The sequence below is a fragment of the Lepidochelys kempii genome, chromosome 28 (assembly GCF_965140285.1).
Source record: "Lepidochelys kempii isolate rLepKem1 chromosome 28, rLepKem1.hap1, whole genome shotgun sequence".
Lineage (NCBI taxonomy): Eukaryota > Metazoa > Chordata > Testudines > Cheloniidae > Lepidochelys > Lepidochelys kempii.
The window spans coordinates 3,466,708-3,489,548 of record NC_136407.1 but is presented as its reverse complement, the minus strand read 5'-3'; the positions used below and the strand labels follow the sequence as shown (position 1 = coordinate 3,489,548).

Genomic DNA, 22,841 nt, shown 5'->3' with positions numbered 1-22,841 from the left:
CTCAAAGCAGGACCAAACCCCAATTTTTGCCCCAGATCCCTAAATGGCCCCCTCAAGGATTGAACTCTCAACCCTGGGTTTAGTAGGCCAATGCTCAAACCACTGAGCTATCCCTCCCCCTTTTTTTTTTTTTTTTTTTATGGGAGCAGGCTGTTCACAGCAAGCCTTACCGAAGGAGCTCCCTTGTCCAGTTCACTTGCAACTTCACAGGCTTCCCATTATGGCTGAAGAAATGCCTGGCTTGCCCTCTAAGGCAACTGGATTTATTTCCGAACACTCAAGCTTCCTCACAGCAAGTCCAGCCCTCTCTGCCTTCATAGAATCATAGAATATCAAGGTTGGAAGGGACCTCAGGAGGTCATCTAGTCCAACCCCCTGCTCAAAGCAGGACCAATCCCCAATTTTTGCCCCAGATCCCTAAATGGCCCCCTCAAGGATTGAACTTGCAACCCTGTGTTTAGCAGGCAAATGCTCAAACCACTGAGCTATCCGAGTCTTAAGGCCTTTATATGTTTTGCCATTTTTAAATACATACTCATGTTTTATTACAACACCATGAGATTTAAATATCTGAAACTGTGATATTCAAGATTTTTTAAACGTTAAAATTGTGAAATTTACAAAAATGGACCATGAATTTGGTAGGGCCCTAGTTATTAATGTAACTGCTGTTAACTATGAGATGGTGACACAGACTGAGGCCGATAACGCAGCCGCTGCAGACAGAGCCAGCCCCACAGGGCTACTCCCATAGGGAAGGGCGACCCGCTGAACTGGGGCTGTGAGATGGAGCCCAGGGTCAGTGACATCACTAGAGACCCCGACTCCTCCCCAGGACCAGGGTCGCTCTAACCAGAGGAGACGCCACCCCGAGACTCCAACTCACCTTTGAATCCCAGCAGCACCTCCTGCAGGTGGGCGCTTTTCAGAGAGAAATCACTGAGTCTTTTCTCCAGCTCTGCAAACCCCAGCTCCAGCTTCCGAAACGTCCCGTCCTCCCTGCTGAGGAAAGGAGAAGGGGTAAGAACTGGGACCGATCCCCACGCCAACCATTTGTTACTGTTCTTTATTAAGTCCTTTATTTTCACGATCAGTATCACTCAGTAGGGAAACAGCCCCCTCTCACACACATTCAGGGCCCCTGCTATTTCTACTGTTTGTTTCCTTTCCTTTCCCACCCTCCTGTCTCCATTTCTCTCTCTCCTCACTGTCTTTGTGTCTCTCCTCTGTTCTTCCCTCTCTACATCAGCTCCCTATTCCCACCCCTCAAAGGCTTCTCTCCCACCACTCCCCTTCCACCTGCTCAATTGATTGGCCATGGAATACTGAATGTCGATGTTAAAGTGTCGTCATTTCAGTTGACACTGCAATGAGATTAAGAGAGGACAAGGGCATTCACGCCTCTCTGAATTGGTGTTTCAGGCTGTCTGCAGACTCAGGAAGGCAACATTGTCTCCGTGTCCATTTGGGAGAGTTTCTTTGTAACCAGGAGAGCTAGAAACTTACTTTTAAAAAAATGGAAAGCTGAGATTCTGCACACTCTGAATACATGATGTTGCCACATAAATAGGTCAGACAAGCCAGGTCTGGCCTCTATGTCTGACAGCCCTGGTGGGACCTCATTAGCTGTAAGAGTAACAGGCTCTGGCCCTTGCTGAGGAAGCCGCTAGGGGAGACAGAATCCCAGGCTCTAAGCCAGCATGTCACACTCCAAGGGCAGGGAGAAGCTCTGTATCCAGTGCAGTTTCCAAGCGTAATGGAACATGAGGGGGAGTGAAATGGAACCAGGGACTCACCTGCTCCCAGCACCCTGCAGAAGGAGAGAAGAAAGAAGCCATCAGAGGACTTGTCGCAGCCTGGGGAGCTCTCCTGCTCTGCAGGGGAATTACCATTGGAGTCTAATTTCAGACACTCGGGTTCATGTTTCCAGAGCAGCTGCCATCCCCTCAAGCAGAGACTTCTGCTCTCAGCAGCCCCACAAATCCTTGCTGAGAAATTGCCACAGGGGGAAGTTTCTCCCCAGGCATTTTACAGGAAGAAAATATTTGCTGCATTGAAAGTGAAATTCACTCTGACACCACTAAACCCATTAATCTGGTAGCAGTGGGGTCTTAGGCCTGGCTCAGGACCACGGCATGGGGGGAGGGGGATTTCAGTCTCCAAGTGCAAATGCAGACAGACATTTACAGGGCAGGAGAGAAGGTCTTGGGGTTGCAGCATCCAGGACTCCCGGGATCCATCCCTGGCGCCGCTGCCAGACTTGCTGTGTGACCTTGGGCAGAGCTCTGCCCCTCCCCCGCCTCACTTCCCCCATCTCTCCCATAGGGATAATGCCCCTGACCCCACTTTGTAAAGTGCTTTGGGGTCTAAGGCTGAGACACTCCTATAGGAACGCTGCGTATGACCACTGCAATGACAGTCTGACCTGCAGGGGTTGGCTCAGCGGCTGCTGCCCCTTCTCTCCTCCCCGCTCACTGTGCAGGGAAATCTCCCACGATAGTCTGCAAATGCCCTCATCCCTTCTCTGGACAATGGCTCTCTCTAGCTCTTCCAGCTGGTACAGCAGCCGCTGCTCCTGCTCCTCCAGAAACCCTCGCAGCTCCTGCCACTCCCAGACGATCTTCTGCCTCTCAGCTTCTGTCTGTATCTGCAATCACAGAGAGAGGGCGGCTTGGTAACAGGGGAACACAGAACATAAGAATGGCCACACTGGGTCTGACCAAAGGTCCATCTAGCCCAGTGTCCTGTCTTCCGACAGTGGCCAATGCCAGGTGCCCCAGAGGGAATTAACAGAACCGTGATCATCAAGTGATCCATCCCCTGTCGCCTATTCCCAGCTTCTGGCAAACAGAGGCTAGGGACACCATCCTTGCCCATCCTGGCTAATAGCCACTGATGGACCTGTCCTCCATGAACTTCTCCAGTTCTTTTTTGAACCCTGTTATAGTCTTGGCCTTCACAACATCCTCTGGCAAAGAGTTCCATAGGTTGACTGCGCGTTGTGTGAAGAAATACTTCCCTTTGTCTGTTTTAAACCTGCTGCCTATTGATTTCATTGGGTGACCCCTAGGTCTTGTGTTAGGAGAAGGAGTAAATAACACTTCCTTATTTACTTTCTCCACACTAGTCATTTTATAGACCTCAATCATATCCCCCCTTAGTCATCTCTTTTCCAAGCTGAAAAGTCCCAGTCTTATTAATCTCTCCTCATACGGAAGCTGTTCCATACCCCTAATAATTTTTGTTGCCCTTTTCTGCATCTTTTCCAATTCCAATAGATCTTTTTTGAGATGGGGCGACCACATCTGCATGCAGTATTCAAGATGTGGACGTACCATGGACTTGTACAGAGGCAACATGATATTTTCTGTCTTATTCTCTATCCCTTTCCTAATGATTGCCAACATTCTGTTTGCTTTTTTGACGGCTGCTGCACATTGAGTGGATGTTTTCAGAGAACTATCCACAGTGACTCCAAGATCTCATTGAGACCCCATCATTTTATACGTATAGTTGGGATTATGTTTTCCAAAGTGCATTACATTGCATTTATCAATACTGAATTTCATCTGCCATTTCATTGCCCTGTCACCCAGTTTTGTGAGATTCCTTTGTAGCTCTTCGCAGTCTGCTTTGGGCTTAACTTTCTGGAGTAGTTTTGTACCATCTGCAAATTTTGCCACCTCACTGTTTATCCCTTTTCCCAGATCATTTATGAATATGTTGAATAGGACTGGTCCCAGTACAGACCTCTGGGGGACACCACTATTTACCTCTCTCCATTCTGAAAACTGACCATTTATTCCTACCCTTTGTTGCCTTTTAATCAGTTACTGATCTATGAGAGGACCTTCCCTCTTATCCCATGACTGCTTATTTTGCTTAAGAGCCTTTGATTAACCATAAATGTGCCTCCAGTTTTATTGACCAGAACATAGGATCTCTTGCAGTGGGTGATGCAATTAGGCCAGGAAGGGTGGAGGGATCGGGGTGGGGTGAGCTGTACATCACCAACAAGAAGGACTGTTTTTCCCAGAATCTCATCAACTTGAACTGAGCCAAACTCTCCATCCCACATTTCATCTCTTTGCCCCCCTTCTCCCCTAAAGGTGCTAAAAAGGATCCCCGGTCACTGAGACATGCAGACAGCCCATGGGCAAGGGCTCTGGGCTAACATAGACTGACCCTCTCCTGCCCAGCAGCCTCCTGCACCCTAAGGGCATCATGTTACCCACGTATCTGAGCATGCCTCTCCCTGGGCTCCAGTGGGGACGATTTCAGGGCTAAGGCTGGAAGGACAGGCCCTGCATTCACCACATCACCCAGGGCAGTGGTTCTCAGCCAGCGGTACCCGTATTCCTGGATGTACCCAGAGGCCTTCAAGGGGGCCCATCAACTCATCTCGAGATTTGCCTAGTTTTACAACAGGCTACATAAAAAGCACGAGCGAAGTCAGTACAAACAAATTTCATACAATGACTTGTTTAGACTGCTGAATAGACTAAACACTTGAAATGGAAGTACAAGGTTTATATTCAAATGGATTTATTTTATAATTACACGGTAAAAATGAGAACGTCGGCCATTTTTTCAGTACTAGCGGCTGTGACTCTTTTGCATTTGTGTGTCCGATTTTGTAAGCAGGTTGTTTCTAAGAGAGGTGAAACTTGGGGCTACACAAGACAAATCAGCCGGCTGAAAGGGGGACAGTCGTCTGGAACGGTTGAGAGCCGCTGATTCAGGGCACCGGGATCCCAGGCAAATCTGCAGGGCAGGGGCTCCCGGGGAACCTACCAGCAGCTCCTCGCTTTGCTGCTGCTCCTCGGCTTTGGCTGCTTCTCGCTCTTTTCCCAGAGGGGCCCGATGCTCTCGTGGGGGCTCCTGGAAGAAGTGGGGGAGGGGCTTAGAAACTGCCGCAAATGGCCTCCCAGCTGCCAGATTTCAGGGCCCGTCCTGCCCTGCCCTGCCGAGGGTCGTGCAGAGTCTCTGAGACTCAGACTTTTATCCCAGGTCTTGTTTGGCCTCAGCGAGGCAGCTCTGAGAGGGGCTGGTGAAAGGGGCACCAGGTTTTCCAGAGAAAACTCAGGACCCCTTGGAGAAGTGACAGGGGTGCAGCCCCCCCAACCCGAACATCCCCAGGCCCTGCCCACATCTCAAGCAGCCAACGTCAGATATTGCCCCCAACTTCCCCAGCTCCAACCCCCAATGCTCCCGCAGGGCCAGATCTGAACATGGACCCCCCCCCGCAACCAAATATCCCCCAAACCCCCGTTCCGCCCTCCCGCCCCAAACTCCAGCAGCCCCACGATCCCCAACACCAGCCACTGCCCCCCTCCCCAGATGCCCCTGCTCTGACCCCCACCAGATGCCACCATCCCCTCGCTCTCGGGGCTCAGCCTGGGCTCCGAGCTCTGCAGCCGAACCGGGCTCCGGGCCCTCCCGGCAGGAGCGTGTCCGCCCCACGCGTGTCTCGGGCCCACGCTTCCCCTCCGCCCACCCGGGCCCTGCCCGCTCCGCGCGGCCCCCAGTCCTACCGCGCTGCCCCGCGGGCTGCAGGGGTGGAGCAGCCTCCGCGCTGCGCTCCCGGCCCCGGCCATGGCTCCGCTGCAAACACAAAGGGCTCCTGGGTTGGGGGGAGGCAGGAAGGGGCGGCTCCTACCCGGGCCGGGCCCTGCCCCTGCCCCGGGCGGTCCCCTCGCAGGGCCGAGAAAAACCTGAACCCGGGCAGCCGGCGGGGGGGCCATGCACCCATGGGAGGGAGGGGAAACGTTGTTGACATTGAAAGAGCAGTGAAAGCCAATGGGGCATGGTTAAACCTACCAGCATTAATCTACTTCTTTGAGAGAAATCCAGGAGAGGGTACCACATACCATCTAAAATATGAGCCCTGCCCCAAAGAGAAAAAATATTTGCAAATCATTCATTAAATGCCTGAACTAAACAGTATTCATGAATAAGTCGAGATTTCTGTTTACTATTTTGGTCATCAAGCAAGCAGCCTCTGCTTAAATGACATTGATTTTTGTGGAGAATGCGGAAGACAACTTCCATATGAGGAGAGATTAATAAGACTGGGACTTTTCAGCTTGGAAACCAGATGACTAAGGGGGATATTTACTCCTTCTCATAACACAAGAACTAGGGGTCGGCCAATAAAATTAATAGGCAGCAGGTTTAAAACAAACAAATGCAAGTATTTCTTCATACAATGCATAGTCAACCTGTGGAACTCCTTGCCAGAGGATGTTGTGAAGGTCAAGATTATAACAGGATTCAAATAAAAACTAGAGAAGTTCATGGAGGGTAGATCCATCAACGGCTATTAGCCAGGCTGGGCAGGGATGGTGTCCCTAGCCTGTTTGCCAGAAGCTGGGAATGAGCGACAGAGGATGGATCATGTGATGATTGCCTGTTCTGTTCATTCCCTCTGGGGCACCTGGCGTTGGCCACTGTCGGCAGACAGGACACTGGGCTAGATGGACCTTTGGTCTGACCCAGTGTGGCCGTTCTTATGTTCTGTGTTGCCTCTACTGCAACCTTGTCAGCTATGGAAAGGAAAACAAGGATCGCAGGATGGGAAAAAACACAAAAGCATGTCCAAAACACACATCATATCTTTGAGCAGACGAGTAAAGTGAATCTGGTTGTTCGTCTTACAAGAACAAAAGTTATCCTCTAGCAAAGAATTCCACCTGCAAGTTTTGTTTTTATTCCTTGTCACAATGGTGAAATTATCCAAATTAGAAATATGCCTCTTTTTCTTTGTGTCCAGAGTTAAAACAGAGACATCATCATGGTAGCAAATGGTGATGGGAGAGGGCCCAATAGGTCCGAATGCATGGAGATCATCCTCAAGAGAACCCTTCCATTTGTGGGGTGGGGGGAGAAGCCATCCGTTTTACAAAGGAGTACCTAGATCAGTGGTTCTCAACCCGTGGCCTACATGCCGCCCAATTAGCACACAGCTGTGGCCCAGCTGTGTGCTAAAAATCATTCAAAATTTGCTGCTCTGGTCTGGCAGGGGGTGGGGCTGGCTGAGGGGGAGACAGCATCTTGCAGTCTGCACCAGTGTTCCTGCCAGCAGGGGGCTGGTGAGTGGGTCTGTGGGTAGGTTGAAGGGAACTAGGGGTTTGTCCCAGGTTTTAGGTGGGGTTCTTTCCTGGCCCCCCTTCTCGGGTCCTGGATGCTGGCCTTGCTGGGCACTCTGGTCCTGGATGGTGTCCAGGTCCAGGGCCTGGGTCCCAGCAGAGCCAGCTCTAGGTTTTTTGCTGCCCCAAGCTCCAAAAGCACAACTGCCCAACCCCCCCCCAAAAAAAAAAGGTGGCCAGAAAGCCACCCCTGGGATTGTGCCACCCCAAGCATGTGCTTGCTTTGCTGGTACCTAGAGCCGGTCTGGGTCCCAGCTCTTGCCTGGCCTCGCGTGGTGGGGTCTGGGTCTGAGTCCTGGCTCCTGTCCGGGCTTGTGCAGCACGACCTCCACAGCAGGGTTTGGGTCCCAGATCCTGGCTGTGCCCACGTGGCAGGGTCTGGGTCTGGGGTCCGGCTCCTGTGTGCAGCAGAGTCTGGGTCCAGATCTGGGGTTGGGGTCCTGGTCTAGGTCTAGGTCCCAGCTCCTGCCTGGCCCCGTGTGGTGGGGTCCTGATCTGGGGTCCGGCTCATCCCTGGCCCCGTGCGGCGAGGTCTAGGTCTAGGGTCTGGCTCCTGCATGCAAAGGGGTCTGGGTCTGGGGTCCATCTGCCTGGCCTGTGCCCAGGACTCCACTACTGGCCCCGCTCTGGGCAGGGGCACTGGGCATAGGGGACTGTGGGCAGTTTTAGGGCAGGGGAGTGCTGTGGTTCTCAACTTAACACAGCCTCTCCCCCACAGCTGGCTGGGGCTGGCAGGCTGGTGCTTGGGCTGCACTTAACACATTGGTAGGTAAAACAGGTTGAGAACCACTGACCTAGATATAAAGTTGAACCAGGGGCTAGATCCTCAAACACATACATCACAAGTTATTGTCATCCAATACTTCCGCATACGTCAATGAAGGGGCCATTCTGAAGGCAGTTCTTGCTGGGTTTGTTGAAACACTGGAGATGAAACTAGAAGCTCAGATTGGGGGGTGCATGAGCCCCCAGTTTGGGAAGGTTAGCTCCCAGTCCCACTCCTTCCGCCATAGGCCGGGGGACAGGGGACGACGACATGGGGAAAGAGCAGGACACGGAGAGGGGTCTCACAGTGGAGCATGGAAGGGGCCACGCCTGGCTATCTGAGGAGGCTTAGCCTCCCCCTGGCCTATGATCTCATCTTCATGGGCGGTAGGTAAGATTCTGAAAAGAAACCCCTCTGGGTAATTCAGAACTGCCCCCACTGTCTTGCTCCTGAGCATCATTTACCCTCTCTGATTTTTCCCCTCAAATTTCTTTAGGGCACTGTAGTCCTACGCATTTGGGGGGTGGGGGCTGGGGGTTTCTGTGCCATAGGGGGCACCAGGGCCAGGGGCTTCAGTCTCGTGGGGTGCACCAGGGCTCCTGCAGGTTTGAAAATATTTACTGGAGCAACACTTCAGATGGCTCCAGCTGAAGTTAAGCCCTGCTCTCATGATTTCAAAGCCAGTCTCAGGGGTTTTGGTCACCTGGGGTTGGCAGGGCTGCCCCTTGGTACAGCCAGGAGCAGATAGTAACCCCAAGGAAAGGCAGGGTCAGGCCAGTGCCTTCAGCAGATGTTGCTAAACATCTTTATCATAGAATGATAGAAGATTAGGATTGGAAGAGACCTCAGGAAGTATCTAGTCCAACCCCCTGCTCAAAGCAGGACCAATCCCCAACTAAATCATCCCAGCCAGGGTTTTATCAAGCAGGGTGTTAAAAACCTCTAAGGATGGTTACCACCTCCCTAGGGAACCCATTCCAGGGCGTCACCACCCTCCTAGTGAAATAGTGTTTCCTAATATCCAAACTAGACCTCCCGCACTGCAACGTGAGACCATTGCTCCTTGTTCTGTCATCTGCCACCACTGAGAACAGCCGAGCTCCCTCCTCTTTGGAACCCGCTTCAGAGCTGAGCGAATTCTAACCGGGGCAGCAGCTTTTAGCCTTGCAGTGTGTGTGTGAGAGAGAGCCAGTCCATCCCCTCTGAGGCGTGCTGGGGGCGGGGGGTTCCCAGCAGAGGAAACCCTTGTCCCAGTGAGCAGCTGCAGCCGGGTTGCTATCCAGAGACACAGGAAGGGGCTGGAGCAGGAGAGATCAGGAGGCAGGAAGAAAACAAAGTACACAGATAATACCGAGGCGCTCACTGCAAAATGCAAGACGCTGCCTCCTCCATTGTGACCTGGGAGCTGAGTGGCTGCTGCTTCCCCATGGGGATCTGTGCTGGGGAGAGACCTTCCTTCATGCTCCTTATGTACCCGGCCAAGTGCGGGGGACTTTCTCCAGCTGGATCTAGCCCCCTAGGGCAGCCCTGGGCTCTACCAACATCAACTCCTGAGCTGGAGACTTCAGGTGACTGAGAGTCCCAGGGGAAAGTGCTGGGGACCGGCAGGAAAGTGACTCTCTGGCTGCCCAAGGGATCCTCAGATGTTGCAACCCTAGGCAATGAAGCCTCTGTCCTCTCTCTGCCTCTAGCTCAGGTCAGAAGCTGCCCCAGAGGGCAAAACTGGCGGGGGGAGGGAATTGGGGCCCCAGTGGGGATTAGAATCATAGAATATCAGGGTTGGAAGGGGCCTCAGGAGGTAACCAGTCCAACCCCCTGCTCAAAGCAAAAGTTGGGGAAGGGGAGGTGTCAGGAAGCAAAAGGGATGAAAAATAAGCCAGAGTTGCAGGGAGGGGAAGACAGACTGTGAACTCTGTACAGGCAAGAGATTGCAGGGGAGAAGAAAAGCAGCTGATCTGGGAAGGGCGGGGACATCTCTGATTTTGCCACTTCTCTCAACTCTTGACAAAATTCTCTCCCCGTCTCTCCCTAATTGTCACATAGGGATTGTCATAAATATAAATATAAATATATAAATATAAAGGGAAGGGTAATCACCTTTAAAATCCCTCCTGGCTAGAGGAAAAATCCTTTCACCTGTGAAGGGTTAAGAAGCTAAAGGTAACCTCGCTGACACCTGACCAAAATGACCAATGAGGAGACAAGATACTTTCAAAAGCTGGGAGGAGGGAGAGAAACAAAGGGTCTGTGTCTGTCTCTGGGATGCTTTTGCTGGGGATGGAACAGGAATGGAGTCTTAGAATTTAGTAAGTAATCTAGCTAGGTATGTGTTAGATTATAATTTCTCTAAATGGCTGAGAAAATAGCTGTGCTGAATAGAATGAATATTCCTGTCCGTGTGTCTTTTTTGTAACTAAAGGTTTTGCCTAGAGGGATTCTCTATGTTTTGAATCTAATTATCCTGTAAGGTATTTACCATCCTGATTTTACAGAGGTGATTCTTCCTTTTTTTTTTTTTTTCTTCTATTAAAAGTCTTCTTGTAAGGAAACTGAATATTTTTTCATTGTTCTAAGATCCAAGGGTTTGGGTCTGTGGTCACCTATGCAAATTGGTGAGGATTTTTTATCAAACGTTCCCCAGGAAGTGGGGTGCAAGGGTTGGGAGGATTTTGGGGGGAAAGATGTTTCCAAACGATGCTTTCCTAATAAAAATAAACCCAGATAAATGTTTGGTGGTGGCAGTGGAAGGCAAAGGGTAAAATAGTTTGTACCTTGGGGAAGTTTTAACCTAAACTGGTAAAAGTAAGCTTAGGAGGTTTTTATGCAGGTCCCCACATCTGTACCCTAGAGTTCAGAGTGGGGAAGGAACCTTGACCGGGATATAAAATCTGCATTGATTCTCCCCCCCCCCCCCTTTTATCTCAGATTATCGACTCTTTATCTAGCCTCAGATTTTGCTCCCATTTTTCTCTCTCCAATGTAAAATCTCCTCAGATTTGGGGGGGGGTGGGTTTCCTCCCATTTGACCCTCTGAAAGCTGCTTCCCAAAGGGCTGCCCACTTCCCACGTGAACGGTGGCAGAGGAGGAGAAGGATTGCTGTCTGCTGAACATTCATAAATAATCCTTTCAAACTTTTCCCACTTAATATAATATCGACATAAAATCCCTTCAGATTTTGACAATTTTCTCTCCTAGTATCAAATATTTCCATTTTCTCCCCAATTTTTCAAAGATTGACATCAAATATCCTAAAATTTTGTCCTACTTTCTCTCTAGTTTTCTGTTACTAAGGCTATGTCTTTTGTCGGTAAAACTTTTGTCATGAAAAAAACACACACCCCTTGACTGACGCAAATTACACTGACAGAAGCGCCAGGGTGCACAGCGCTACGTCAGTGGGAGACACTTTCCTGTCCACATAGCTACCGCCGCTCGTTAGGGGTGGTTTAAGTATGCCGGCGGGAGAGCTCTCTGGCCAGCATAGAGTGGCTACACTAAAGATCTTACAGCGGCGCAGCTGCAGTGGAAGATTACTAGTGTCCACCACCATCTTTATTCTGCTGCTCACTTTCCTTCCTTTCCTTACATTGTGAAATCTATCATATATTGGTGACATTTATGCAAATGGCCTTCCACAGTCACATTCATAATCAATTCCTCCGTCGTAGTCAGAATCAATTCTAAAACAGCTGCCCCCCTCTTTACTTCTGCCATCTTCTGAAACAAAACCCCAAAAGAGTCCAGGAACTTGCTGGATGTTTTGTGTTTGGCTGTATTACTTTTCCAACAGATGTCTGAGCAGTTCAACTCTGCCCCATTATCAGGGCCGGATTAAGGCAGGGGCTTTAGGGGCTGCAGCCCAGGGCCCCAGCTCAAGGGGGACCACGCAAAAATAAATCACAGGCACATAGGCACCGACTTGTGCTGGTGGGTGCTTGACCCCTCATTTACCCCAGGCCCCACCCCCATTCAGCCCCTTCCCCAAAGTCCCTGCCCCTATTCGACTCCTCCCCCCTACCCCCGGAGCTTGTTACACCACAAAACAGCTGTTTTGCAGCAGCAAGCACTGGGAGGTAGGTGGAGGAGCAGGGACGCAGCACGCTCAGAGGAGGAGGAGTCGGCAGAGGTGAGGTGAGGTGGGGCGGGGGGGCAGGGAGAGGAGCTTGGCTGCCAGTGGGTGCAGTGCACCCACTAATTTTTCCCCATGGGAGCTCCAGCCCTGGAACACCCACGGAGTCGGTGCCTATGCACAGGCAGCGATCTCCAAAGCCGGGCCGCTAAAAGTCCTGTGGCCTCTAAAAGTCCCCCGTCCCTGGGGGTGGCACTTGTGGGCATGGGCAGCACATGGAGACATGCTGTCCCACTCCCCCTCCCCCTCCCCCTGGGGTCACAGAGACGTGCTAGCAGCCAGCTGCTTCTGGGAGCAGCGTGGGGTCACGGCATGCAGGCAGCCTGCCTGAGCCCTACTGCGCTGCCGGCCGGGAGCCGCCTGTGGTAAAGTGCCTCCTGGCCAGAGCCTGCACCCCACACTCCACCCCCCTGCCCCATGTCAGAACCCTCTCCTGTACCCAAACTCCCTCCCAGGAAAAAGACTTGTATACAGGGGCCCCACAAAATCTAATAGCCCCTGGCCCACAGGAGAGTTAATCTGTCCCTGCCCATTATTACTTGTGTATTGGCTCTTTCTGTTTGCATGGTAGCATCTGGAATGTCCTGCAGCGAAAGAGCATGGGAGAAATTGTAATGTGAAATTTCTAAATCCTGTTCTGAAAAAACAAGCCTCGATTGCCTTTCTTTCCCTCGCAGGCTGCAGAATGACGTCCATGTTTCACTCCAGCTCATCCCATCCTCCCATGGGACAGGGAAGAGAAATGGCCGCATTAGAGCCAGTTCAGGTAGGGACTATCGGGGAATTGCTGGAGGGGTCCTGCTGGAGGGAGAGTGGAAGTAAATACTGAGGAGGTGGGAACTTTGAGGGTGGGTGGTCTGGAGAGGGAAGGAGGCAGGAAATATACAGGGTGGACTTACACAAACCTGCGGGGACTTGTTTAACCTGGGGCCTGGATTCTAGGAACAGAATAGGAGCTGGGGCTGGAAATTCCCTAATTTATGGAAAAGGAAAGAGCTCCTCTGGACTAGGCTAGGAAAACTTCCCAGAATCCAAGCACTGGAGCCTGAGCGCTATGAGCCAGCGGCTGCTGTGAGATATAACGGGGGCACCCGCCAGTCAGGCTTAAGGGAGCTGTCCCTCTGCTCATAACCAGCTCCTCACAATGCGGAGGGTGTTGGGCTTCCTACCAGGCAGCTCTCCCTGGACCCTGCTAGGGGCTTCATCTCCTGTATCAGTGTCTAGCTAGCAGGAGTGTGATGGATCTGCTGGGAGAGACAACGGGCTCTCTCCATCGTCTCACCCTGGTGTTTCCTTTATGCTCTGAGCAGTGTGCGGGTAGGACTCTGTTGACTGTGATCCTCCCAGAGCTCCCATTTGATTGGCTCCTCTCCCCCGTGAATAGTGGGGCTGTGAGTGGGGCAGCAGGCACTGAGTGTGGGACTCTTGCTCTTTCAGGGGCTGGTGACCTTCAAGGAGGTGGCTGTGTATTCCCCCAGGAAAGAGGGGGGCTCTGCTGGGCCCAGCTCAGAGAGCCCTCTACGGAGATCTCATGCAGGAGAACTATGAGAATGTGACCTCGCTGGGTAAGGATTCCTGTCCCCTCGGTTATTATGCTTTTTTTTTGCCTCTGTCTTCACGAACAAGGTCAGCTCCCAGACTACTGCACTGCGCAGCACAGCATGAGGAGGAGGTGACCAGCTCTCTGTGGAGAAAGAAGTGGTTAGGGACTATTTAGAAAAGCTGGACATGCACAAGTCCATGGGGCCGGAAGCACTGCATCCGAGAGTGCTAAAGGAGTTGGTGGATGTGATTGCAGAGCCATTGGCCGTTATCTTTGAAAACTCATGGCGATCGGGGGAAGTCCCGGACGACTAGAAAAAGGCTAATGTAGTGCCCATCTTTAAAAAGGGGAAGAAGGAGGATCCTGGGAACTACAGGCTCCATGTCTAGTTGGAAACTGTATCAAGTGGAGTGCCCCAAAGGTCAGTCCTGGGGCCGGTTTTGTTCAATATCTTCATAAATGATCTGGAGGATGGTGTGGATTGCACCCTCAGCAAGTTTGCAGAGGACACTAAACTGGGAGGAGAGGTAGATACGCTGGAGGGTAGGGATAGGATACAGAGGGCCCTAGACAAATTAGAGGATTGGGCTAAAAGAAATCTGATGAGGTTCAACAAGGACAAGTGCAGAGTCCTGCACTTAAGACGGAAGAATCCCATGCACTGCTGCAGACTAGGGACCGAATGGCTAGGCAGCAGTTCTGCAGGGGGGGATTTGGTAGCTGCTTTCAACTACCTGAAAGGGGGTTCCAAAGAGGATGGATCTAGACTGTTCTCAGTGGTGACAGATGGCAGAACAAGGAGTAATGGTCTCAAGTTGCAGTGGGAGAGGTTTAGGTTGGATATTCGGAAAAACGTTTTCACTAGGAGGGTGGTGAAACACTGGAATGGGTTACCTAAGGAGGTGGTGGAATCTCCTTCCTTTGAGGTTTTTAAGGTCAGGCTTGACAAAGCCCTGGCTGGGATGATTTAGTTGGGGATTGGTCCTGTTTTGAGCAGGGGGTTGGACTAAATGACCTCCTGAGGTCCCTTCCAACCCTGATATTCTATGATTAGAAGGGGAAATGAAGAGTTAAGGTTCATGCCACCCCTACAAAACACCCTCCTCTCTTTTGCAGCATCACCCCAACATGCCAGTGACACACACACAGCCAGGGACCCTCCCCTGCTACAGAGCACTTTGGGGACAGAGCAGAGGGGCAGTTCACCACAAGGTCTAACGTCTTCTCTTTGCTAAGGCAAAACTTGGGGTTAGGTCCAGCATAACGAACAGAAGTTTCCGACCCCTGGCTGGCACTCAAACACTGAGCCTACTCCACGCACACCAGCTCAGACTAGCAAAATGATACGACTCCCTTACCCTCACCTTGAGGATTCCTTCCCAGTCATTGCCTTTACTTGGCTGTCACTGAGCCCTGGAGATTACTAGCATGTATCCCACTGGACTGCTGACAACCCTGGTGTCAAGAACATACCTTTGTGCACCTTTACTGAAACAAACTAACAATACTCAGCAGCACTGAAATGGGGCAGACTAGGTCCCTCAACTTTCACATGTACCTCTCTTTATACCACAGTCACAGCTCTCCAAAGCTGCTCCAACTAATTCTTTCAGTTACAGCTACGCCTGATACAGTGCACACAGGTGGAGGGTATGCAGATAAATGCTGGCATTCCAATCTGTAGACTATAACACAAATAATGGCAAGTTCTGTTCTGGATTCATAGATTTTTATGCCCAAAAAGGACTACTAGGTCATCTAGTCCGACCTCCTATATAGCACAGGCCAGAGAATTTCACCTAGTTACTGCTGAATTGAGCTGAAGAGCTTGTGTTTCACTAAATTGTCTTCCTGAAAGGTATGCAGTCTTGACTTAAAGACTTCCTGAGATGGAGAAACCTCCACGTCCCTTGTTAGTTTGTTAATCTTTGTACCAGCCTTACTGAACCACTCTCAGTGACTAGTGCCAGGTCCAGGGTTAAGGGGTGGAGGGCAGAGTTAAGGTGACTTTTCAGGGGTGGCATATATTTTAAATCTTCCTTCACAGAATATAAACTTAAATCTCTGAAAACTAGGAAATGGACGCTGGAACACTGAATTCTGAATTAAGGTAGTTTATGGACATTTTTTGTCATTAGAACTGTATCTACTCTACAGATTTTGCTGGCATAGCTGTGTCGGTTAGGGATGTGATTTTTCACACCCCTAACCAGACATAGCCACGTTGGCAGATCTTTTAAGCAGATACCAAACTAGAGTCTGCCTTTGGACTTGAGAGCACTTTAAAATGTTGCTCTTAACCCAGAAATTTTGGGGCAAATTATTGGGGCAAAACTGCCCAAGGAAACTCCTGCAGAAAGCAGAAGAAATATACAACATGCGTTGGTTGAAAGCTACCCATGGTAGAGCTCAAACTCAAATGCACGGGCGTAGTTCAGGTTCAATGACCACAGCATGTCCCCTGGAGCCAACCAGTGCTTCATTTATAATGAAAGATGATATTAAACTAGGAGGAGTGGTAGATACGCTGGAGGGCAGGGATAGGATACAGAGGGACCTAGACAAATTGGAGGATTGGGCCAAAAGAAATCTGATGAGGTTCAATAAGGATAAGTGCAGGGTCCTACACTTAGGACGGGAGAACCCAATGCACCGCTACAGACTAGGGACCGAATGGCTAGGCAGCAGTTCTGCGGAAAAGGACCTAGGGGTGACAGTGGATGAGAAGCTGGATATGAGGCAGCAGTGTGCCCTTGTTGCCAAGAAGGCCAATGGCATTTTGGGATGTATAAGTAGGGGCATAGCGAGCAGATCGAGGGACGTGATCTTTCCCCTCTATTCGACATTGGTGAGGCCTCATCTGGAGGACAGTGTCCAGTTTTGGGCCCCACACTACAAGAAGGATGTGGATAAATTGGAGAGAGTCCAGCGAAGGGCAACAAAAATGATTAGGGGTCTGGAACACAAGACTTATGAGGAGAGGCTGAGGGAGCTGGGATTGTTTAGCCTGCAGAAGAGAAGAATGAGGGGAGATTTGATAGCTGCTTTCAACTATCTGAGAGGTGGTTCCAGAGAGGATGGTTCTAGACAATTCTCAGTGGTAGAAGAGGACAGGACAAGGAGTAATGGTCTCAAGTTGCAGTGGGGAAGGTTTAGGTTGGATATTAGGAAAAACTTTTTCACTAGGAGGGTGGTGAAACACTGGAATGCGTTACCTAGGGAGGTGGTAGAATCTCCTTCCTTAGAAGTTTTTAAGGTCAGGCTTGACAAAGCCCTGGCTGGGATGATTTAATTGGGGATTGGTCCTGCTTTGAGCAGGGGGTTGGACTAGACGACCTCCTGAGGTCCCTTCCAACCCTGATATTCTATGAAAGAGGTGCCAGGGCTCAAGTAATTAGGTGCCGGGGCTCAGTCCTGGCATGAATTAAGCCTTGGAGCCAACCAATCTCTGTGACAGCTGAGTCCCGGAAATCTACTGGCTCCTAACAGGGTCTCGGTTTGTTAGCACATGTGCATGTTGATGTCTTTGACTCGTCTGTTCAGCTTGTGCTGAATTGGAATTCCAGACTCTACAGTTATTAACTTTTTTTCAATATTGCTTCCACAAAGGGGCCGTGGGTGCCATGTAGATGAGAAATAAGTGACTGAGATCAGTCAGAGGACAATTAAAACCATAGTTTGAGCCCAAGGTGATTCTTGTATAAAGCTGCTTTTTAGGGGGGCAGGTCTGTATCTCATGACCAAATCACCCCAAATTGGGTCCTCTGATCCTGCCCTGCACCCCCATAAAGAAAAGCAAACTCCAATACAATTTGAGTAAACCTGTGGATTTTAGAGCAGTTACAATAGTCAATCTTTAAAGAGAAATTAATGCCAAACCTTAACTGTACCAGAGCTGGCGTTCCACTCTAGAATAACTTCCCAAAGGCCGGGAGGGTGTGACAGTCAGATGGGTCCATGTGTTGATAGAAGACCGTTTGAGGTTCCTCCTATTCATAAGTCCACAGGAGAAGGGAGAGCGGGGAGCAGTGGGAGGGGAGCAGATGAGCTGGTGATTCTGGGGTGCCACAAGGCAAGGGGGGCTGAGACGAGGGGAGAGGTCTGTGAAGGATTAGGATTAGAGGGAATCAGAGAGGGCTGGCTACAGTGGAAGGGAAAGGTGTGAGAGAGGTCAGGGACAGGAGCTTCTGAGAACTGGTAGCGTATTGGGGTGGGCTGGGGGAATGGGGAAAAGGGGGTGCTGTGGTGGGGGAGGATTGGGTGGGAGATTTAGGTAACATGGGAGTGGGGAACACTGGGAAGAGGGGGAGGGAAGGGGTCGCTCTAAGAAGCGGGGCAGGTCTAGAGGGAGAGGGAAGGGAAGGTTTCAGAGAGGCAGAGATTTGGGGCAAAAACAGTCTCAGTGGAGTGCCAAGGTCTCTGATGCCCTCTCCCTAGGCAAAGTTCACCAACACTGCTCCACCTAGGGATGTAAACAGCAGGTAAAAAAAGTAACCATTTAACCGATTGAAATTCAATCGGTTAAATGGTTAACGGGGAACTAGAGGTGTGGGGACACTGCAGCCCCCCCTCCCCGCCACGTGCTCAGGGTCCCCGCTGTTCCCTGGCCCCATGCCTGGGGTTCTGCTGCTGCCAGCATCTGGGGGTGGCAGCCAGGACCCCGGGCGCACGCGGGGGGGGAGCAGCCAGGACCCTGGGCGCGTGGGGGGAGAAGCCAGGATGCCGGGTGCAGGGGAGCAGTGGAGTTTAATCGTTAACTGGAACCAATAAGCATCAAGCTTCTCAGTTAACCGGTTAAACGTTTACATCCATGCTCCTCCTCCTCCTTGACCTGGTCAGCTGCCTTTGACACCGCTGACCCTGCTCTTCTTCTTGAAACCTTGTCTTCCCTTGTCTTCTTCCTGGCTCCCTTCCTACCTCTGTAATCACTCCTTCAGCATGTCCTCTGTGAGATCCTCCTTACGCCCACCCCAGCTTTCCATGGGGTTCCACAGGGCTGTGTCCTTGGTCCCCCTTTTCCTCTTCACCTTACCTCTGGTAACCTCATCCGCACACACCGTATTCAGCCACCTTCTCTGTGCTGCTCCAGACCCACTGCCTTCTGCCCCAACTAAAACCTCATCTCCTGCTGAATGGCTAGTCACTAGCTCAAGCGCAACAGCTGAAAAGGTAAACGCAGAGCTCTCAATGTGTTCCCCAAGCCACCCCACTCCGCCTTTTTTCTCTCTCATTGCGGACAGCACCCCCATCCTGCCTGTCACCAGGGCCGGATTAAGACCTTTAGAGGCCCTAAGCACTGAAAAGATTATTGTGCGCCCCCCATATGTAGTTCAAAATAAAAACAATACTATACCGTAAAATACAGGGGTTTTTTTTGAAATGATACAAAATTTACCTGTATGCTGAAATTAAAATAGCTTCTTTCTAGATTTTCTGATTGCAAAATTCTGGATAAGTTCATCGAAGCTGACTCGACGAAGCATGTCCGCTTCCATACACAATAGGGAAAGTGAATCAAGTCTGTCCTGACACATTGTTGTTCTCTGAGGGTTGTTATTCTTTTCAGCTGAGAAAGAGCGTTCTGCGGAGCAGTTAGTAATCATCAATGTTAGAAAAATACGTCGTGTGATCTCTACATTTGGAAATACATATTGTATTCCATCTTTCAATACTGTGTCATGAAGATCAATGTGACTGGATTTCATTTTTCCTGTTTCATTAAACTTTGCGTGCATATAACAATGGAACTGCCATACTTCTCCACAGAGATTCATGTTCAAGTCAACAGGGTATGAGTCAACTAGCTTTTGGGAACCTTGTGAATATTGTTCGTCAGATAAGTCCATATCGTTTAGAAAAGAAAATCTACTTGATACTTCTTTGTACACTTCACCTCTCCTCTTCATATGAGCTTCAAGTGTATCAATTATAGTGTAATAAGTAGATATGCAAAATTTGTCTCTAGGATTCAATGCTGTTTCTGCCTTGCACTGCTATCATTTGCTTGTTTTTTTCCTGATTTGCTTGTGGGACTGGGCTTCTCTGTAGTTAGTATCAGGCAAGATATCTTTTGATTTGTCTTCAAATTTTTTGAAATCATTCCTCAAAGTGTGTAAGTGGTCTGCTAATGATTGACAGAGGTGGTCTGCACATGTTTTCAAATCCCATTGCTTTTCTTGGAGAGCTTGACTTGTGTGGTGAAAGTGTTGTAAAATTTCATTCCACATGATCAACATGCATACAAACTCTAGTTCTTGCATCTTGTTTGCAATGTTTTCTGCCTCTCGTAGAGTTTCTCCCTTTTGTGATTGGTCTTCAGCTATACTTTCTAATGGAGTAGGACTCCAGAATGGCACTTGTTGCCACTGCATGTGCCTCCCAGCGAGTATTAGAAAGAGATTTCAGCACACGATCATTGCCCAAATATGTTTTAAGAACTGCCCATCGGTGTGTTGAGGCAGAGAAAAATGTATAAAGTAACTGGACTGTTGAGAAAAAACTTACTGCCACCGGACAACAATCAACAAGACTGAGAGAGTGCAGCACATGGTGTGAGGATGGCATATTTGTTCTGTTCTAAAAGCTTCTTCTGCATTCCTTGATAACGCCCTGACATGTTGGCAGCGTTGTCATAAGCTTGACCTCTGCACTTTGAGAAATCTATTTTGCAAACTTGGCACAGATACTGCAGTACTTGATTTGCCATGTCTTCACCAGGGTGGCTTTTCGAATTGAGGAATGTTATAAATCGTTCAACTGGTTTTCCATCTGTGGGAGACACATATCTTAGTACAATACTCAATTGATCAATCTGTGAAAGATCAGGTGTAGAGTCAACAGATAACCTGAAGTACCCAGCAGTACTTACTTCATCCACAATAGCGGAACAAACTTTGTCACTCATTAGACCAAAGAGTTCATCACATGTTGTCTTGGATAAGTATGATGGATTACCTTTGCAAACATTCCCATATTTTGAGATATGGCTTGCTAAAAATGGGTCAAACTGAGCCACAAGCTCCAACAATCCCAAGTTTCAGAGTAGCAGCCGTGTTAGTCTGTATCCGCAAAAAGAAAAGGAGGACTTGTGGCACCTTAGAGACTAACCAATTTATTAGAGCGTAAGCTTTCGTGAGCTACAGCTCACTTCATTGGATGCATACTGTGAGCTGTAGCTCATGAAAGCTTATGCTCTAATAAATTGGTTAGTCTCTAAGGTGCCACAAGTACTCCTTTTCTTTCAACAATCCCAAGAAATTTCCATTCTGCAATGATCCAAATCTGTCATTTGATCCCCAGAAGGCAGACCACGTTCAGCTGATGTTTGAATAACAGCTATAACATGCTGCAAGACATGTTGCCAGTATTCACGCTCCCCTTTAATTTGTTACAGTCTCTGACACATCCACATGTTCTGGAATGGTGTTTGTTTCACCAATAGAAGAAGGGTCAGTCTCTGAAACACCTACAGGTTTTGGAACGATGTCTGTCCTACTGAGAGGAAGATGTTTCTGATGGATTCGCTTTGAAAAATGATGTCAGCTTTGGAAGATTTTGGAAAATTTCACTAGTTTTTTGTTTCTTTTCTTCTGCCACTTTACGTTTCTGTGCACTTGCTTAGTCTGCCTATTGGGTAATCCAGCACTGCCTGTCACACATCTTCGACCCAGACCTCCTGCTAGCACCCAGGCCACAGGGCGACATCTTGCATTTTCGTTCTGCGCAACGTCCCGAAGATATGGCCTGAGCTAGCGTCTTTTCTGCCCATCCACACTGCTAAAACGCGTGTCCAGGCTCTCCTCCACGCAACACCCCTTCCCTGCCGCAGGGAACTAGACTAGCTCAGTGGTTCTCAATAGGGGCTCACATACCCCTGGGAGTACGCCAAGCTCTGCCAGGGGCTCCATCAACTCATCGACACATTTGCCTAGTTTTACAACAGGCTACATAAAAAGCACCAGTGAAGAATCATGGAAAAATCATGGAGCAGGTCCTCAAAGAATCAATCCTGAAGCACTTGCATGAGAGGAAAGTGATCAGGAACAGCCAGCATGGATTCACCAAGGGAAGGTCATGCCTGACTAATCTAATTGCCTTTTATGATGAGATTACTGGTTCTGTGGATGAAGGGAAAGCAGTGGATGTATTGTTTCTTGACTTTAGCAAAGCTTTTGACACGGTCTCCCACAGTATTCTTGTCAGCAAGTTAAGGAAGTATGGGCTGGATGAATGCACTACAAGGTGGGTAGAAAGCTGGCTAGATTGTCGGGCTCAACAGGTAGTGATCAATGGCTCCATATCTAGTTGGCAGCTGGTATCAAGTGGAGTACCCCAAGGGTCGGTCCTGGGGCCGGTTTTGTTCAATATCTTCATAAATGATCTGGAGGATGGTGTGGATTGCACTCTCAGCAAATTTGCGGATGATACTAAACTGGGAGGAGTGGTAGATATGCTGGAGGGGAGGGATAGGATACAGAGGGACCTAGACAAATTGGAGGATTGGGCCAAAAGAAATCTGATGAGGTTCAATAAGGATAAGTGCAGGGTCCTGCACTTAGGACGGAAGAACCCAATGCACAGCTACAGACTAGGGACCGAATGGCTAGGCAGCAGTTCTGCGGAAAAGGACCTAGGGGTGACAGTGGACGAGAAGCTGGATATGAGTCAGCAGTGTGCCCTTGTTGCCAAGAAGGCCAATGGCATTTTGGGATGTATAAGTAGGGGCATAGCGAGCAGATCGAGGGATGTGATCGTTCCCCTCTATTCGACATTGGTGAGGCCTCATCTGGAGTACTGTGTCCAGTTTTGGGCCCCACACTTCAAGAAGGATGTGGATAAATTGGAGAGAGTCCAGCGAAGGGCAACAAAAATGATTAGGGGACTGGAACACATGAGTTATGAGGAGAGGCTGAGGGAGCTGGGATTGTTTAGCCTGCAGAAGAGAAGAATGAGGGGGGATTTGATAGCTGCTTTCAACTACCTGAAAGGGGGTTCCAAAGAGGATGGCTCTAGACTGTTCTCAATGGTAGCAGATGACAGAACGAGGAGTAGTGGTCTCAAGTTGCAGTGGGGAAGGTTTAGATTGGATATTAGGAAAAACTTTTTCACTAAGAGGGTGGTGAAACACTGGAATGCGTTACCTAGGGAGGTGGTAGAATCTCCTTCCTTAGAGGTTTTTAAGGTCAGGCTTGACAAAGCCCTGGCTGGGATGATTTAACTGGGAATTGGTCCTGCTTTGAGCAGGGGGTTGGACT

The 22,841-nt window shown here is 49.7% G+C and overlaps 1 protein-coding gene and 1 long non-coding RNA gene across 5 annotated transcripts in view; one reads left to right on the top strand and one right to left on the bottom strand.

The window, feature by feature from the left end:
- Positions 1-5,720, bottom strand: part of LOC140904231 (uncharacterized) — a 34,826-nt gene extending 29,106 nt beyond the window's left edge. For 3 of the 4 annotated variants that reach the window (XM_073326671.2, XM_073326672.2, XM_073326674.2), the window contains exons 1-5: positions 5,535-5,720; positions 4,795-4,881; positions 2,426-2,647; positions 1,797-1,810; positions 887-1,002 (exon numbers count right to left, since the gene is read on the bottom strand). In XM_073326671.2, coding sequence (XP_073182772.1) covers positions 887-1,002; positions 1,797-1,810; positions 2,426-2,647; positions 4,795-4,881; positions 5,535-5,597 — 502 coding nt within the window. In that variant the 5' untranslated portion in view covers positions 5,598-5,720. The remainder of the gene's footprint in view (positions 1-886; positions 1,003-1,796; positions 1,811-2,425; positions 2,648-4,794; positions 4,882-5,534) is intronic. The other variant, XM_073326673.2, reaches the window with a different exon arrangement.
- A 3,538-nt stretch (positions 5,721-9,258) lies between these two features.
- Positions 9,259-13,603, top strand: LOC140904278 (uncharacterized). The gene is made up of 3 exons (XR_012156487.2): positions 9,259-9,610; positions 12,722-12,810; positions 13,482-13,603. It is a non-coding gene; the product is annotated as an uncharacterized LOC140904278 (long non-coding RNA).
- The last annotated feature ends 9,238 nt before the right edge of the window (positions 13,604-22,841 follow it).